At 43.4% G+C, this 19123-nt stretch overlaps 1 protein-coding gene across 1 annotated transcript in view; it reads left to right on the plus strand.

Annotated features, from left to right (window-relative positions):
• Window positions 1-19123, plus strand: part of acbd6 (acyl-CoA binding domain containing 6) — a 29040-nt gene that overhangs the window by 2015 nt on the left and 7902 nt on the right. The window contains exons 4-6 of the mRNA XM_085264901.1: window positions 4794-4867; window positions 8141-8246; window positions 10927-11016. Coding sequence (XP_085121027.1) covers window positions 4794-4867; window positions 8141-8246; window positions 10927-11016 — 270 coding nt within the window. The remainder of the gene's footprint in view (window positions 1-4793; window positions 4868-8140; window positions 8247-10926; window positions 11017-19123) is intronic.

Consider the following 19123-nt stretch of genomic DNA (forward strand, 5'->3'; position numbering starts at 1 on the left):
TTCCCCTTCAAGAGAAGGTGGACAGCTGCGTCTTGTCCTTATGAGGCGGCTTTCTTGTTGTGCCATGCGTCTGTGGAGTGTTGTTTCTCTTATGGTCCGAGCACTCCTCACATGGTACACTACGCTGTTTAGCTTGTGTTCGGGGGTGAACCAGGTTTGTCTGAGGGTGTTGCTGGATCAGAAGTGCACTGTGATGTTTATGCATAGAGAAAATTCCGAGTTACCACATAAGGAACGACAGTGTCATTCTGTTTCTTCCTGGTTCTTGTCAATTTCTGACCTTATACACCTGATAACAAATTCTGGAAATGTACATGAACTAAAACAGACCTTTAAAGGTAAGATGTCTGAAATTAGGCCAAAAAGGATGACAGATATAGAACAGAACCATCTGTGAAGTACCCAGTGTTCACCAGGAGGTGTCACTGTCACATTGTCATTTTGTTGAAACCGTGTTGCTGCTCATTTTCTGCACATTTAGAAAGAAAAATGAAAATTTTGCGCAGGTTTCCTCAGTGGCTGATATTTTGGAATAGTAATTATTTAAATGTTCATATTAAGGCTGTTGGGATGTGCTAATTTGTATAGTGACTGTTTACATCTCTACACACTCTTTTCTTAGCTGTGCCATAAACAGGTTGCTCTTTGGGACAACATTAGGTTTCAACACCAACCTTGGATGGTTTGCAGTAATGGAGTATAATCGTCATACTGATAAAACACTTATTTTTATACTTTGTTTTATAGATCATCTAAAAGTTGGAATGATAAAGTTTGTAGCAGCAGTGAGTGAGCACCAGTGTCACAGTTTAGTCACAAAGGGAAGTGTTTACACTCTCTGATAATCTATTAAAGTCACTGTTAGATATTGATATCTACAGATATATTACATATCTTCTTTTAACAACAGTGTGTAAACATCTGCAAACTGAGGAGACCGGCTGCTGGACTTTAGGGAGAGGACGTTGTCCCATTCTTTCGTTCTGTTTGTTTGTTCGTTTGCTTTTTGGCTTCTTTTTTTTTTTTTTTTTAAACAGTTCAGCAGTGAAGAGTGGACTAGAAAAAGGGGGAGAGCGAGCAGGGGAAGACTCTCAGCAAAGGGTCCCAGGTTGTGGTTGAAAGGCGTCTGCTCAGCTGGTGCACTTTGTCTCACTCGTGTCTGATATAAGATTCTAGCTGCTCAGCGGTCCTGGGTCTTTGTCATATTCTTCATCTCATGAAGCTCCAAATGTTTTCAGTTTGGGAAACATCTTGACTATAGGCAGGCCTCTTCAGCACCTGGACTCTTCTTAGATCAGCATCATCTTCCAGAAATACGCACAGCCGTCCCTGAAAGAAGCTCATCTGGATGGGAGCTTCTAGATGAGCTTCTTTCAGCCTTTCCAGATGTTCAAAGCACTCATCAGTACTGAAATTCTGAAACGATCATGTTCCAGAGGCACAAATGCCCCCGTTACAATCACAGATGCAGGATTTTGGTCCTGCTCCTCTTTAGTCCAGAGGACAGCGTGTTCATGTTTTCCATAAAGTTTTGATCAATCTCACCACAAAACAGTTTTACACTTTGTTTCAGACAATTTTAAATGACCTTTGGCCCGGAGAAGACGGCTGGATCATGTTCACATGTTCTTCGTATGATAGAGCTCCGACCTGCGTTTGTGGATGACATGGTGAACATTTTAGTTCTGTAACTGTTCATGAGCCCATGCAGTGACTTTAATGACAGACTCGTGCACCTGAAGGTCACAGGCATGCAATAAAATGTTCCTCCAGCTGTTTCTTTTAAATACTGCTCACTTTTCCAGTCTTATGTTGCACTCCTCAAACTCTGAGACATGTTACTGCCATCTGATTCAAAATGAGCTCTTATTTTACACAAAATAGACAAATGTCTCAGTTTAAAAATGTCAATGTTTTCTATATTGGATTGTGACTAAAATATATGTTTGAGACTTGCAGATCGTTGATTCTGTTCTCATTTACACCGCATCATGACTCTGGTTTGCCGTGTTCGTGATACACAGAGCACATGTGAACATGAGAGCGTGCACTCTTTACTCAGAGGGATGGGCACACAGTCACATATGCACAGCTACAACTTGGCTGCAAAGCAAAGGAACACTGAAACATTCATTTTTAAAGGCAGTCTGTGCTTCTTGCTCTTTTCCCCCCATTTCCTCTCCCAGTCTTCCACTCACTTTGCTGCCCCCCCCCCCCATCCATTCATTTGTGTCTCCCAAATAGCATCACTGTCAACCACGTATCCCATCCTGACACGTTTCTCTTCCACCAAGCTGTGGGGCAATACTCGCTGACTCTGCCCTAAGCCACACAATACCAGGGGTGGGCCCAGCAAAAGCACCGCTACCCTGCCTGTAAAGAACCTGATTCTATTAGTGTTAACAAAGCGCCATAGCATGGCAGCAGCTATTCTTTTGGAAGCACAGTTAAATGGTGTAAGTAGAAGTGCATAGACAGAGAAGCAGGGGAGAGAATAATAGCCACAGTTTGACCTCTGTTCCTGTCTCAATTGTTGAGCAGACACTGCCTTTATATTGCATTATACTGCAGAGGAGCAGGGCCAGTGCATCAGCGAATATTCCGAGTTTCTGAAGTGAATTAGGTTGTCCCAAAAGTGCACGCACAGTTTTGCTTCGCTTGTCATGTTCTCCCCACTCTGCCTATTTTCTGAAATCAGATTTGTGTGGGCTCTTTTGTGAGTCAAGGTTGGCCCACAAAGAATAGTCTGGGTAATAAAGTCTTGGCTGAGCTGAATGTAATGTGGGATCACATGAAAACAGAAGATTAACAATAGTCACAAAATTAAGACATGATGCATTTAAAACTATTGCACATTTTGTTGGCCATTTATTAGCAGTGAGGTCATGTCTGAAGCCCCCAAAGAGTCGTTTCAGATTTACACCATCTGAACTGTTTGCCAGCTTTAGTTTCTCAAAGATTAGAGGTAGGAGCCTGCTTTATAGAGAATCGATGGGCCCATCCCGCTGTCACTGGAGAAGAAACCCAAGGCTGGTAAACTAAGCTAGAGAAGGCTGGGTGCTTGGCAAAAGCTCTGACTGCACAACAGGTTTTTTTTTTGGAGGTTTATTGCCCCCCAAACAACATTTCTGTTGTTTTAAAAACACATTTGGGTCAGTTTTGTTGGACTTAGTGTGACCTTATGGCAACAATAGTAACTTATTGGTATTCCTATCAGGGTGGCTGTAGCTCAGGACGCAGAGGAGCTCATCTATCAATTGGAAGGTTGATGGTGAGATTCCTGGATGCTCCAGTGTGCATGCCAAAGTATCCTTGGGAAAGATGCTGAACCCCAAGTTGCCCCAAGTCTCCGACGCATCCAATGCGATGGTGTGATGATACTGGCCTGCAGACATACTCATCAAAAGTCTTACTCAGTGGCTGTCCCTTCCTTTGGGTTTCCACAAAGACGTCAGCAAGCATGGCAGCTTCAGCGGCTGTTTTAGGATTAGAACATTCCTAACTATTGTTCCTTAATTACTTCACTGCACTCTTTCACTTTTAGGCTGAATCCATTTCCCCACACAACTCCTTTACCCTCCCAGAAAGCTCCCCGAGGTTCTAATCAGGATAAATATGAAGGAAACTGAAAATGAAAGTTGATAAACATTCATATGAACTGAGGCACATTGGGGCCTTAACATTATAGGTAGACGAATGAGGCAGAAGAACCAGTCTGAATGTGATCATGTCCAGGCAGCTGCAATTCTCCCAAAGGTAACAAGGAAATGCTCAATACCATCTTCAGTTTATGTTTGTAATATTGGCTCAGAAGAGTTACTGACCTGACTCTGAAGTTAACTTCTGGTGGGATGTAGCTGGACCTGTGACGGTGATCTCCGTCATCAGGAGCTTCCAGTGGGTTTGGGTCGGTCGACGTGCAAGTCTGCATTTCAGTGTTGCTGCTACATGCTGTCCCATGAAGGTTTGCAAGCTCCCAGCCAGTTCCTTCAGTTTTATCTCTTTGATATCTTCTCCCTCATCATCAGCCATATTAGAAGCTCAGGTCTCCACATGCTTTTCACTAGCTGTGTGATCCTCACCTATTCTAGTCTCATATCTCCACAGTGCAAGTCTCAGAAGAAGTACAGGAAGGGAGTCAAAGTTAGAAAGAAAAAACTGGTTTGTTGAAAAAGGCCTGTGTCCTGAGGTGACTGATCCCACCGCTGCTACCATACCTGAGGAACTGAGCTGGTTAAGCGTTGGGCTTTAATAATCACAAACAAACCAAACACTGAGCTGAGAGACAGCAGCTGGCTCATCAGCACAATTTAGACACGTGGGGAGAACAAACTCTGACACACTATCTAATATCAAAAAGCACAACAAAGAGTTAGTTTAATAGTTTAAATAACAGAAACCACCACCCCCCCCCCCCCCCCCCCCCCCCTCCATGTGGCAACACTTGGTATGTCCCAATCAACATGTTCCAAAACACCTGTATTTAATTGGCTACTTTTCACAGCAGCTGTTTGGTACCAGCAGATCTCTGCCGCTGAACAGACCACCATCACTGGTAAAACAAGCAAAAAAGTAGTCAATTAAGATTTGTTGTAAATATGTAAACACACCAATGATAACTAAATGTCCTTCAGCAATACCAAATAAATGAGTGTGATGTAGGTGGTTAAATATGTGTTTGTGTATGTGCACCAAATATGCATGCTCTGGGTTTACTGCATTTATTGTTGTGTGGCTTCAGCCAGCACGTGTGGCCTTCACTGTTGATGTTGCATTTCTCACTGTTGTTACAGGAAAGACGAGGAGCGGAAAGGAGAACAGGCTTCGGTGCAGCAGTCAGTTCCCTATACCAAGAAGAGATGATCAGGTATCTGCATATCTCAGAAATGAAATCTACTGACATCCTAACACAAGCTTGAACAGACTCATCTTTTTCCTCCAATTGTGAATCGCCGCTTATTTAATGCTCAGGTCGGTCTAAGTCTGGCATTGTTGATGCAGTATTTGATTATATTCAACAGACCATAACTGCAGTTCAGGCCCAGAGACGTCATCCAGTTCTGATTTATGTTAATGAAACACATTCTCCATTTACTCTTGCCTGGCAGACCTGCTCAAGCTTAAAAAGCTCATCCTCATTTCAATGAAAAAGAGCTCTATTGGAGATGAAAATGAGATGTGTGATTCCTGCAGGTTTTCATCATAAATGGCTGCATGTAATTAGTATGCACGGTCTTGGGAAGAGGCGGGCTCCCCTTTTTAATTATGGATTTATTTTTTTCATTTTTTTGCGTCGGGGTGGGGGTGATGAAGACGACCTGGGTACAGCAGAGCGAGGAGGGTGAAGCAGGGTTCCCAGAACAGCGCTCCTCTTGGTGATATCCAATAGCAACGATGCCTCCCGTGGGAACCAGGAAGGCAAAAATCTGCACACTTGTGCACGCCTAAACATACAGTCTTCACTATACGTTGCTGCAGGTTTTCATCCAGGTCCTTGCACAACCTGCCAGAACTGTCACACTCACTGCTCTGCTGCATTTCAATTTCCTTGTGCTCACACAGAAACACGCGGATCCTCTCCATACTAAACAGCTAAGCACCTGTTAACCAGACAGTTAATTGCATTGCTCGCTGCTCATCTCGACTTTGGAGCGCGTGTGTGTTTGTAGACGTGTGTGGAGCGTGCATCGACAAAAGCAGGATTGATTAGCGATATCCCTGGACTACTGAGCTGATCACTGTGTGATTGAGGAGCCTTTGAATGCTACACTTGTAATTCTCTCCCTCACCCTGAAAAAGGATTGGGATAAACAATGGAGGCTTTGTTGTCCGAACGCTCTGCTGGAAGCCGAAGCTGAGTTATTCGAGTTTCTCATACTTCCGTGGAACTCGGCCTCGTCGAGGGGATCGACCAGGGCCCTGCAGGGAATGTGGTGACAGATTGTGTAGGTGTATGTGTGTGTTTGTTTGATGAATGGTGTGGCCATGGTGTTGATCAGTGAAGCTCAGGCCAGGTAGATGAGTGTTCTCCACCACTGTGACCAGTTTAGCCTGATGGATGAAGGACATATCTGCCAGTACACCAGACTGGACACACACATGTGAGCACGTAACACTCTTACACACAAACACAAAACCATTGGTACCCCAGTGATGACAGAGTAGCCTGTGACCTTCCCAGCATGCTTTGCGGCGCTGTTGATGTCATGTCGTTTATAGGACCCACATTAATCATTAGTTTGTTTATAGTGTGTGTGTGTGTGTGTGTTCGTGTGTGTGTGTGTGTGTGTGTTTTCAGTGTTAATGGAAAGGATCAAAACGAAAAATTGTGTGCTTTCCTTCCTTCGTGAGCTTTTTTATTTACATTTTTAATAACCCCAATCTAACCCTTTAGCGATCTGCATGCGCACATGCAGGGTTCGCTTGTGCTTTATATATGTCAAGCAAGCCCCGTCGACCATCGACGAAAGACTGATGAGTCGCCCTATTGATTAGTTGCCGGGGGAGACGGATGGCGGCCACACATCAGGGACATTTGGGGTCAGCGTGGCCATCAGACAAGGAAGTAGGTGGAGCCCAGCTTGGTGTCTCATGAATAAACATAGCAGTGGTAATCAGGGCTATGCAAATGAATGTGCTCATACATAACCTGTCTGTGATAAAAGTGTAATGAGTTATTCATAATTCACCAAAGGCTGATGAGAAGAGGGAGGTGATGGGAGGCAAGGGCACGAGAAAGGGAGGAAGAAAAGGAAGTGCAGAGGAGCATTAAAGAGCAAACTGCAGATACAACTTCCTTTGTGTTTTGCTGTGTCGGAGTGGGAACGAACTCGAAGCGTAGATTGTGTTGATGGCAAGTGAGTTTTATCTCCCTGATGTTTGCTGTGCAGGATCTTTAGTGTGTGCTGGATCTCTGGTATCAAGATTGTGATACTGTGGCTGTTTTCATACATTAACTGCAGCCTGGAATTTTAGGACGCCACAGAGGAGAGCACACATGTCAGAATCAGTCTGATTGGATGCTAAATGGTCTTTAGCTGCCCGATTTCATGGTAAAACGTGCGAAACCTGTCCGATAGTGAGGATGCTCAAAGAGAGGAGCTTTGTTTGCTAGGGTTGTCCTGTTTCCTGTGTGGTCGGTCCAGGCAGCTGCCTCGTTCTTTAAAACGCTGAGCTCGTCATCTCCTCTGTGCCAAATGTGACAACTTTGAACGTAAAAATTGTTTCTGACACTCAAGTTGCTTTTGTGCTTGAATTCAACCAAATCTGCTTCACATTTCTAACAGAAGACTGCTTTGGTTGTATAAGACGATACCTGACTGGGTCTAACTCGGAGGCAGCTGTAGCTCAGGAGGTACAGCAGGTGAAATGTCCCAAAATGCCGTGTGTGTGCGCGCTCTGGGACTTTTGAGGCCCAGTGCAGCAGAGCACGCTGGCGTCGGAAACAGGAAGTGGGGGATTTGCCTTGGGGATGACTGACTGTGTGGGAGCGGTAAAGCGGCAGGTTTGCAGGGTTTCCTGTCGAACAATAGAGCACTAAATTGAATTAATCTGAATGGCCGGCATGGGCAGAGGAAAGGGAAGGCGTAAAGCTCTAAATGAGATTTTGCCCCTTCTCTCCCCCTCACCCAACGTCCCTCCTCCACCACTGCACCCTCTTCTCTCCCAGCATGCACTCCTGTCCCCAATGCCAAGAGGTGATTAGAGACACAGAGAGATAATTAGAGGTGGGATGGCTCTGTGTGCATGTGTCATACGCCGGTGCTCCCGAGGGATCTGGGACGCGTGGCTGCTGCTTTTCTATGAGAGATGTTATCTGTTACGTCTGTGGTTGCTTCACTATGCTAGCTGCTACCATTACCACTAATGTGACAACGTGTTGCTTGTGTGGTGTACCTGCACTTTCCATTTTGAAGGACCGCATGATGAGCTACACAATCTGCTAATAAAAAGCTTTTTGCCCATGGACATAGTTTCAGTTCAATCTTCCCAAAAAATGAATGGATTTTGGTTTGTGGTGCTAAAGGGCAACATTTGTTTCCAGAAACCTGCCGAAATCTCAGTTAAAGTAAAACCATATTAATAATTATAAATATTATGGTAACTGATAGCTGTTCATTTCCCCCCCCCATGTTCTCAGGGAAGAGGATAAGAACATCTTTGACTACTGCAGAGACAATAACATCGAATACATCACCAACGCCATCACCTCCCAGAACGTGGACGTCAATATACGGGATGAAGAGGTATCTGCAAAGCTCAGTCACACTCCACTGGTTGCATGATTGACTTGACAAAGTGTTACTTGACAGAACTGTAGTTTTCATACATAATGCAGGAGGACAGGCCTATAGTAGCAAATTAAAATCAGAGTCAGGAAGAACTTCATTGTATGGCTGACGTGTCTGTTGAATCTGCAACAGCTGCATGGCTCTGACCCCTTGTGTGGGAGGGGAAGGTAAAAGCGATCAGACCCGTATCATGAAAAATACAGGTCACCGGGGGAACAGCTCATGCAGCTCACGCAGCCGTCGTTACATAATGGTTTCAGTGATCTGTGGCCACACGCGGGAATCGCTGCTCTGACTGAAATGCGTAAATTGTATGAGCGGCTATTAGCATCAGGAGGTGTTTTCTGGATTGACCCTGAACTCCATTCATCTGTCCTTGATTGGTTAGCATCCAGGCCAAATGGCTCACTCCCAGCCTCTTTCATCACAGCCACTATGCAGATAAACAGGCAGTCGGCTGGTGAGTTCAGTCAAAGGCCAGATGGCTGAAGGACCTCAGTGAGAATGCTTTGTGTCCCCAGCCATTGTTGGCCTCTTAGCTGTAATTCAGCTTGCTGGACAGGAGAGGGCAGTAGTGAAGTTTTCTATTGGCGAGCAGCGATCATTTGCATCTGTGGCTCAGAGACAGAAAGGCGGTCTTCCCAGCACTCACTGTTTGGGGCAGTGATCAAATACCCACCTGTGTTACACATTTCTAGTAGCAACCAACAAACAAAAGCTCTGCCTTAGAGCTCAGACTCTAAGGCAGAGAAATTTAAAAATGCATTAGAATGTGTGAGGCGAGCTCATCCTGTCAGCTGTTGGGACATGAATGTTCTCCCTTTCTGATAAAATTCAGTGAAAATTTATTACTAGATAGAAAAATGCCCCCCTAGTTTTTATTTATGTAACGCGTTCAGATCATAGTTGAACCAAACCAACTGACAACTATTTACGGTTTGGATGAATAAATGGCGATTACCCCAACAGATCACATGTGGTGTTTGTGCTTCAGTTCTGATCCAGAATATCTGTAGATGTAGAGCGGACTGCATTAAGAATGGCTTTGAATATAATAAAAAAGCTCCATATTTAAAAGCTGCATCTGTGAACGTATTATAGTCGTGTTTATATAAAATAGGAAGTTTTTTTTTTTTTCATCCAGCAGTATTTATCTAAATTACAGTTGAGTCTGAGTCAGCATGTCGGGAATTGGAGAACTTTTTATGTGGCAACGGGGAGCTGAGAATGTAATTTATAGTTAGATTTTCACCACATTAAGAGGTAGTGTTACATTTGGAGATACTTGTAGTGTGAGCATGCTTCAGAGCATGTTTGAGTGGACAAAAGCTCTACTCTGCTCTCAACAAATAACCAGCGTACAGCATATTTGTCTTCTAGGAAACACTAAAGGCTCCTTCACAATCTCTGCAGCTGAATCTCAATATCTTGTGTAGCTCTGTGTTAACTGCTGGGACGGTGGGGTAAATGTTTTGGATACTGTGGTTTGTGTACTCAAATATGCAATAGGTGTTTATTGGGACTAAGAGGATAAAAGAACCTTTTAACCTTTTGTTCCTTTGCTAATGTCTTTTATTTTTTGCAGAGGTGCACTTACAGTCTCCACACTGGTTAGGAATTTAACCCACTTTGACCTATCAGAGCAGAGCGCCAGCACAAAAGCGGGTTACCTTCTTCAATAGTAATATATTAGCCATGTTCAAAGGTATCGCTTTGAGGTTTCTGGGGAAAAAGTAATGAAATTTAAAATTTAATTGTGTTTTGTTTTTTTGTTGATGGTAATTTTGACTTTTGGCCACAATTTAACTCAAATATTCATATTGTGATTATGACAGAACTTAAATATCCAGTGCTGCCATGATGATCTGCACAAATACTCCTATGGAGTTGCAGAGTTTGTGTGATGTCCCACTGGAACCTGCACACTTTGGTCTTCAGTGAAAATGTGGGCAACAGTCAGCAGAAGCACACCTGAGAGCGGGAGAGAGAGGCCAACTTATTGGTATTCCAGCCCAGCTTACAAGTATCCATTTTAACATGCAGCCGTGGTGATCAATATAATTTAAGCAACAGAATTGGACTTGGAGAGTTAGCTTTACCTAATTGGCCTCACTGAAAAATGAGGTTGTGTGGTTTTATTAGAGCAGGATCTTGGACCTAAGGAGAGGATGGTGCATGAGTGTGAGAAAGGGAGGGAGAGAAGGGAGGCTACTCATGTTTTGTGCACAGCGTCGCATCAATCAACCTTTGCAGCATTCTGCAATTTGCCTTGAAGTCTTTGGACTTTGCTTCAGCCGCGTAAAAGTTTGTGCATATAAGTGTTTGTATGAGGCCAGAGTCCACATGTCTCATCACTTTATACTCGGCTCATTATGGACCGGTCCAAAGGCTCTGATTTCTGAATGGGCATTCATAACCTTTTGTAAAGCTCGATTGGCTTATTTTTTTTTTTTCTTTGAGGTAGAGAAGGAGGAGAGGTGACGAGGTGTCTTTGTATCAAGCCTGCTTGATTTGGTCTGACCAGACACGACACTGAGAGCGTCACGCTAGTTTAAACACATCTTGGCTTTGGAAGTTTGGTCATCCCTGCATGTCTTTGATGTTATCGTACACCAATTATTTCTTATTTTTGCAGGGCCGGGCTCTCCTGCACTGGGCCTGTGACAGAGGCCACAAAGAGATGGTGTCTTTATTACTACAGCACAAAGCAGAAATCAACATTCAGGCGAGTAACACTCTTCCTTTATGTATTCTAAAGAAAGTGTCTTGATAGTAAAAATCTCCTTCAAAGTCAAATGCTGCCTAAACATCACCACAGTTACTATGTGATGTGAGAATTCTACTTCACGCTCAAGTTCTGAATCTTTGTGATCATTTAATATTAGACTAGTCTTCATGCCATCATCATCATCATCACAGGAGTCGTTTTAACATTAAAGAAATGAAACCTGAGTTATTGACAATAATAAAGCTTGGTTAGCAAACGCACTGCGGGAGGTTTATTAAACAGCTCTGCAGAAACTGCAGGATGACCTCAGATCTAATGCATTTCTATGTTGACTTGTACACAACATGTGGTCATAATGTAGAGAATTTGACATTGTGTGGGATGAGGGCATGGCTACTCGTTTGTACATGGACAAGTAAACTAAAAGAAAATGGTGACATCTCCTGCATCCCCACTCCCCTCTTTCTTTTTCTCTCCATCCTTTTCAGAAGGTCACCTTTAATTCACTTTGTGCCACAGACAAATCCCTCAGGGTTTTAGCAGACTGAGTTAGCTGGTAGCTAGCCTAGTGTTTAGGCTCCCTGAGGTTTAGTAGCATCCAGGAGGCTTTAGCTTTGGTAAGCTGGCTCAGCTGCACATCGGAGAAATTACTCCTGTTCCCCTGCACGGCGGCATGACACAGTGCAGTGCAACAGCCCGCGCTGAGGTTTTAACTGTAAGGACGAATCAATTGGAAGTAATCAGGCAAATTGTTTTACGTTGCACAACCCACATAATCAGGACATTTCACAAATGACTTTCTCTTTTGTGGTCATGCGTGGCTCTTTTGTTTTGAATGCTCGCAGGGAGGTGGTAGATTTGTGTCAAATGGCTCATAAAAGACTTAACAGCAGGATAACTGCAAAACACTTCACTGATGATTTACTGCATATCAGGATAATGACAGCAGAAGAGGATTGATGTATAGATGGAAGCTTGTTTTTTATAAATAAAACAGTCATGTATCCATCTTTAAAATAATACATCTAAGTGAGAAGACGCTTCAGCAGTCAAACTGGGGAAACCTCAATCTCTGCCCAGGTCGTCCTAATGGATCGGCTAAATTTGGGCACGCTGAATTTATTTCATGTTTTATTTGTTTCCTTCTTCCTCCTGACTCAAACGGAATGAAGATGGCGTTAGTGAATGACTCAAAGTGATCACATTCAGTCTTTAAAATCTACTTTGTGGAAAGATGGGTATAGAAACAAACGCATATTTCAGAGGCAGGATGTTGTATCTCGGCACAATCGCAAACTCGCCTGAATTCATGTATTCAGGCCACCGGGAATGTTCCACCTGCTCGCCTCTCAGGTACTGCAGCACGTCTGTGCAGGAGGCTGAATATTAAGAAACTGGACCTCAGTGTCAGAGCTGCTGGAAGCAAATTTATGAGGTGACAAAGAGGTGGCTCAGAGAAAATATAGTCGGCTAAATCATGCCACTGTGTTGCAATGCCAAATTATCTCACTTTGTGAAGCTTACAGAATAATATGCCTCCCATTAGAACATGCTGGAACATCCTTTTGTTAGTTGGTCGTGGGCTTTACTCAGGAGGGGAGAAAGTAAGGGAATGATTTTTGTTGCACTGAGGTAATATGGAAAACGTAACAAGTAGTTTTAATGGTTCATTTTTGCTTTGTTTTGGGTGTTTTTAATACAAAAGAAATGTGAGAGGTTGTTCACGAGGGGCAACGGAGGCATGTTTGGGTTGTTTGTAGCCTATTAGTGCGCCCAGTAATCTTTCTCGACCTCTACCAACTGCCGAGCAACCAGTAAATAAAGATCAAACATGATTTATGCTTAATTTGTTGATTAAAAAAGGGGAGGGGGGCTTGGAGTTAAAAACAAAAGTATTATCATTTGCTTGGCAGAAGAGGGGAAATCGTTTGAAATTAATCAACTGATTGTTTTAGTGAATTGTTCCCAAACCCTGGTAACCTGCATTAAGGGCTCGTTTGATAGTTAATCCAGGATCAAGGCAGGGAGGGACCACAATAGGTAGCTGTCTGTGTTTGAATACACAGATCTGCCACCTGCTAACTGTAGATCAGGTTATGGTGCAGTAAAACCCGCTGCTCCTCCTCCACAGCATCCCTCGACTAATACACCCAGAGCAAGTGGAGCAAGCGAGACCAACTGGTGGCAAGACAAATGCATTTTAATAGGAGAAATTAAGACTTTAATATAAATACTAAGGTGGTAAATAAGTATTTTTAGCAAATTGCAGTTTAGGACTTTCATTACATCCCAACAGTGGGATAAATTGATCTAAACAGGAGAAAATTCATTGTAAATTTGTTTAACCTCCGAAGTCTTTCATGGCAGCATTTTTAATTTCTCTTTGCATTTGGGCTGAGTGGGACCTGATGAATGTAAAAACAACCACGAAGAATCAGAGTAAATCTGTGCGTTTGATTTTTGTTTCTGAGGAAAAAGATCCACACATGAGGACATTCGCTTTAAATTTCGATAGAACAGTGGCAGCATGATGTCCTAAGTGGGTATCAGGCCCAAAATTTAGTATTTTGTTCTAGACAACCCAAAATGTGAGGTCCACATATGTGGACGCAGGTCCTTGGAGGTTAAATATAATTAGTATTACAAATACCTGAATTATGCTTTGATAAAAACTGGAATCAATCATTTTTTGTCAATTAAAGAACATATTACCAATCTGGAAAGCTAGCGGCGAGTCTGCTGACTTAACCCTTTGTGGATTAGTTGTTCAGAGACCGGTGCATTGGTCTCTAAATGTAAAATAAATAAAAAGCAAACTGTAGCCATGAGGTCTGGGATTGCAGTTCCCTCTTTTGGTCAACCAAAGTCTGCTCAAAGAACACGTGAATACCAGAAAGTCTCCATAGTCAACAATCTTGTCCCTTACTAAAATATTTTATTTCATTTGCAGATTTGATTATATGCCAACTGATTTGACTTTCTTACTCCATGGGGAGAAAGGGAAAAATGGTCCTACGTGATCTTGGTTCTAAAATTGATACTTGCCAGTTGTAGGTGTTAAAATAGTCTTTTGATGAAATTCATAACACACTTTGCTAAATAAAAGAGAATAAAAGTACTTCTACAGCTGCTGCGTATGAATACACGTTTAAACACAAACGCACAAGCTTTGTCAAAAGAAATCATTCTGAGCACAGGCTGGTTTAACATTTCAGTCAGCCGACTAGTTTGTATTTTAAAAGGTTCAACAGAAATCATCAGTAACCGTTCACTGTTTTACCACAACACTGTTCTCTCAATAATATTACCTCATTGATTCAGTTTGGTTCCTTCAGTTTTAATCTGGAAAAAATAAATCAAAGCAAGACAAACAAGTTTCAGATATTCAGTTACATTGTTCCCAATCAAGACTTTGGTAATTCTTCTTTTTGTTCACTTTGAAGTTTGGGAATTTGTCCCACACGGCCCCACGTGTGGTCATTCGCTGTCCAGATGCTGTAATCTCAAACCCACGGCTAAGCCTCATCGCCCACACACACACAGACAACTTTTGTTTTTTTAGGTGGAAATCCCAAACACTTTAATCTTCCCAGCAACCCTTTGGGTTGCTACGGAAACACATTTATAAAAGGTGTACTCAGTCGTGGAGGAGGAGTTAAGAAGGTACGGCTTAGGTCCAGACTAGCAGGAATGGTCGGGGTAGACTTTCACAATGTCGGCCTTAGACTGGGATTACTAAGAGCGTAGGTGACACAGGGAGGATTAGTTTAACAAAGAGGACAGACAGGTGACATGCAGGTGAACCCAACGGGCCCTCAATGCGCAACAGGAAGTGAGCATTAAGTTTAGGTGATGGGAGGAAAAATGCAGCCAAAGTTTTAAGCACCATGACTGCATCTCGCATTCTTTCACTTGCTTTTTGCCTGTCCCTCTGCCTCTCTTTTCCCCTCGCCTCATCACTCTCCCCTCCCACCCAGCCAATGCCACCATCCCCTTCACTCCATCCCTCTCTGCCTCCGCCTCTACTTTATATTAAAACAACATGATCCATGAGGCAGCGAGGGCGACTCGCAGCACCGCTAATTCTAATTAAACCAGCGTGGTAGCGTGGCCACGGCAGGGCCCAAGCACTCCCAGTCTATCAGTCTATCGGATAGAAATTCATAACTTAATTGAGGTCAGAGCCTTGAGCCAGCAGAACAAAAGTCTTCAGCCAGGACCAGCGAGATCAATAGTAATAAATATCTGACTGGGTGGCCTACAATTGGTGGCTGGAGTGCACACAAGTCGCATGCACGCAGCCTGCACGTGGGACCTGCAGATGTCTCGTGTGAGAGAAGTTTGGCCTTTGAGACGTTTTATTTTATTTACCTTTTATCTAACTTTTTTTATATTCCAAGAACTGGGCAGAGCATGCCGCTCGTGTAAAACTGGAAAGGGCACACTGTGGCTTCAAGTCTGTATAGCTGATTTGTAATGACATGGTCTCTCCAAGGATGCATTGATTTGATATTGTAGTGAGTGGAGTGGGTGGACTTAAACTGAGGTGGATGTTGATTTATTTATTGAGGCCAAACGGTGAATTTGTCTCCATGGGACACCTCGACTTTGCTGAATGTCTGCGTAGATCAGCAAAGAACTGTAAATAATCTTTGAAGATTTTCCACATTAGCACTTTGTGCATTTGTTCTAATCTAAAGCTATTAGCATGTAGACATTAGCTTTTAGAATATGTTGGCTTCTCATCTTAAGCCATTTATTCAAGAGGTGCAGGCCACACTACACTGCTCATCTCCTGTCAGTTCATAAATGCCCCAACTGGAAAAAACCAAATGTGTAGTTATGTCATGCATCTTTGTTAAGCCAGTGTAATCTTAACTAATCCACACACCCAGCTTTAATAAGCCTGTCTTAACATACAGGTGAAGGGCCCTGATGCAGATGATATTCGGGTCGTAATGTAGACGTGCTTCTGCAAATACACAAGGGTCCATTAGCCTGTAGCCAAATATTCACTCATGCTTCGGAGATCCTCAGTTATGACAGTAACCTAAAGCTTTGTCAAAAAAGTGAAAATGATAATGCAACGAAAATGAGTCAGTTATTTATTTATACACACCCACACACAATGCCAAATGTTGGCACTGCGTTGGAGTAAATCCACAGGTTGAAGGCTTCAAAACTAGTTGCAACTGATGTGTTCATTACGAGATTATTCCAGTTATTTCTTTTCTCCCCTGTACCTCCCAAAACCTACTGCATTTATCACTCATCTTTTAGTGTTCATAATTTTTCCTTCATAAATTCTCTAACATAATTTTCCAAAGCCGTCCAGTTGCCTAGATTTGAGTCTGTACCCGGTCCCTGATCTAAACTGTTTTGAATTTAAAGAGCGAATGCATTTTACGTAACCTGCAAAGTCTCACTTTTGAGGAGGTGGACCCCAGAACATCGGCCTTTTACACTTTATTCTAATAAGTTTATAGGAGTAGTGACAAAGATCTACAAAATCCAGGAAAAAGTCATTTTGCTTCTTGGTTTAATAATCCTGACTTGCTGTGGATGTGCTGCATGTTTAATTAATTTAAAAATATAAAAGGTCAAAATGGAGCATAAATAAAAATTACAGTGCTTACTGAGAAGTGCATGACTGCTTTTTCTTCACAAAAGAAAAATAATTATGGTTTGTGCCAATTCCCTGCTTCACAAATCAAGCGGCACATCTGAAAAACATTTAATTTGAATTTTTCACTAAAGCACATCAAACCTGCATCAATATTAAATCTCCCACTGAATTAGCAAAAACATAAACCTCCTTATGGATGTGGTGCCGCTCTACAGCAGCAGAGTCCTCTGCTGTGGTGTCGGCTGCTCGTGTGATCAAAGCGGCGAATGCGCTCACACACGCCATGGCGGGCTGATTGAAATTCTATGGTGGAGGTATTATTACACGTTTGTGTCCCTCCCCTTTCCCAGCACTGCCTCCTATAACTAATGGCTCAGTCAGCCCAGTCATAACAAATATCCAGCAATATTTGTCATAATTGTGTGCGCGCGTGTGCATGCGTTTCTGTGCATATAATTGTGCAACCTATCCTCCAGAATGTATAGGATAATTAAGAAAATGCACCAAGGTGGGAAAGGCAAGGAGAGGAAAAAATATATGGAATGAAAATGGATAACACAATAAGGTGAAGGCAGAAAGTGGGCAGAGTAAACAAAGATGCGAGATGGACACTAGTGAGGTCTGATAATGTGATGCAACACTGACCTGTTGGAGGGTTCGCCATACTGCCAATATTTGTCTTGCACATTACTGAGTGTATTGGGCTGTTTTTGGCAAAGTCGCAGTTCAGTCAGCATGATTGCTCGAGGGCACCACTATACAGTATTTTCAGTGTAGCAGAACTTCCAAGTATTTGTATTGCTGGATAAGACAAAATGGAAATGCTTAGTTGGGTTTGGGCTGCAGCACAATGATGGTATGTTTAGACTGGATGCACTGAACTTGACCTTTAATGGGACACCAGCACCCAGGTTTATCAGATCTGCTAAAGACTTCCACTGTTGCCATGGTTCTCAGCTGGAAAACGGGGGGGGATTGCCAACTCTGGGTCAGGGACAAGTTGTTGCCCCAAGTGGAGGAGTTAAAATATCTCAGATCTTTTTTTCCCAACAATCTGATGGGGCAGACTGGGGCTGCATCTGCAACACGGGCGTTGTACTGGTCAGCTGTAGTGAAGAAAGCTGAGTGTAAAAGCAGAGCTGTTGACTTTACTGGTCTGTCTGCATCCCTACCCTCGCCTGTGGCCTCTGTCTTAGAGAGAGGGCGGAGAGTCTGAGTAGGACGACTAGTTGGCGAGGTGTTCCAGGCACATAACACAGGGAGGAGGACTCGAGGTAAACCCGGGACACACTCTGTCCTGGGAACGCCTCTGCGGTTTCCCCCTCCCGAATGAGCTGGGGGAGGTGGCTGGGGAAAGGAAGGTCTGGGCTGCTTAGGCTGCTGCCCCCACAGCCTGACCCTGGATGAGTGGATGCATTACTGCTGGGGTTTTTTCTTTCCCTATAGCCCTGATTATGAAGATATAAATATGACTCTGGGATGTTACTCAAGTGTTGTCTTTTTGTGCATAAAGTAAATCCACGATGTCCTTTTACCATAATTAACTAAACTCACACATGTTAGCCATTTTCAAGCCAGCCTGAACCGCAGCACGGCTCTGTAAAGGATGCACACAGGGCATCGTTTCCCGTCACACAGCACTTGTCATCTTAGCAGTCACGCAGTAACCTGGTGTTATAGGATACACATTTGGTACTTGCTGCACATTAGCCGGACTCGATGAAATAAAAGCTGTTGCAGTGCGCTGTTAAAAAGAGCCTATCAGACACCGACACAGTTATGAATCTATAATATGAGCACTCAGAAAAGAGCCAGCTGCTTGACAGTAATGGTCCAGCCTAAAGAGCCATTCCAGCAGGTAACGGTCCTCTTTGCCATCATCAGCTGTTGTTTCTTTCTTATTGGCCACTCACTGGGCCTTGCCTACACTCAACTATTTGATTTCCATCGTTCTTAACCGTCCACATAAATTGTCAGGAGCATTAAAGCTGTCCTCGACTGTTGCAGACAGAGGGGGAGAGGAGAGTGAGGGAGTGAGAGCTGGATACAGACAGCGAGGGGAGGGGATGGGGTGAGGAGAGAGAATAAACAAAGTAAGTGTTTTGCCTTCCATCAGTCTCCTGCAGTACTCAGCTTTATGAGTCCCTCACTCCAAATGCCAGGCCAGAGCCCCCACTGCTTGCCCATTGATTTTCATATTACACTCTTTTATGTATTTATTTATTTCATATATTTCTTTTTAAACATCATCGATGAGCCGCAGGAGGGCCTCTGCCGATGTTAATTCTCAGCCTCAACCCCATCTTCCTTCTCTGATGGCTTTAATGGAGGCTAAGGTGTCCCATGGGAACAAGCAAGCTTTGCGACATAGGCGGGGCGAGACGTGTGGAGGGGAAGACGTGGATGAAGAGATGGAGATTTGGTGAAAAGACTTCTTGCCTTTCTCTGTAGCAGAGAGGAAGGAAAATGACTGTTAAA

The sequence above is a fragment of the Mchenga conophoros genome, linkage group LG23, assembly GCF_057382185.1.
Source record: "Mchenga conophoros isolate Kocher_MC1m ecotype Shallow Benthic linkage group LG23, M_conophoros_male_GT1.1, whole genome shotgun sequence".
Taxonomy (NCBI): domain Eukaryota; kingdom Metazoa; phylum Chordata; class Actinopteri; order Cichliformes; family Cichlidae; genus Mchenga; species Mchenga conophoros.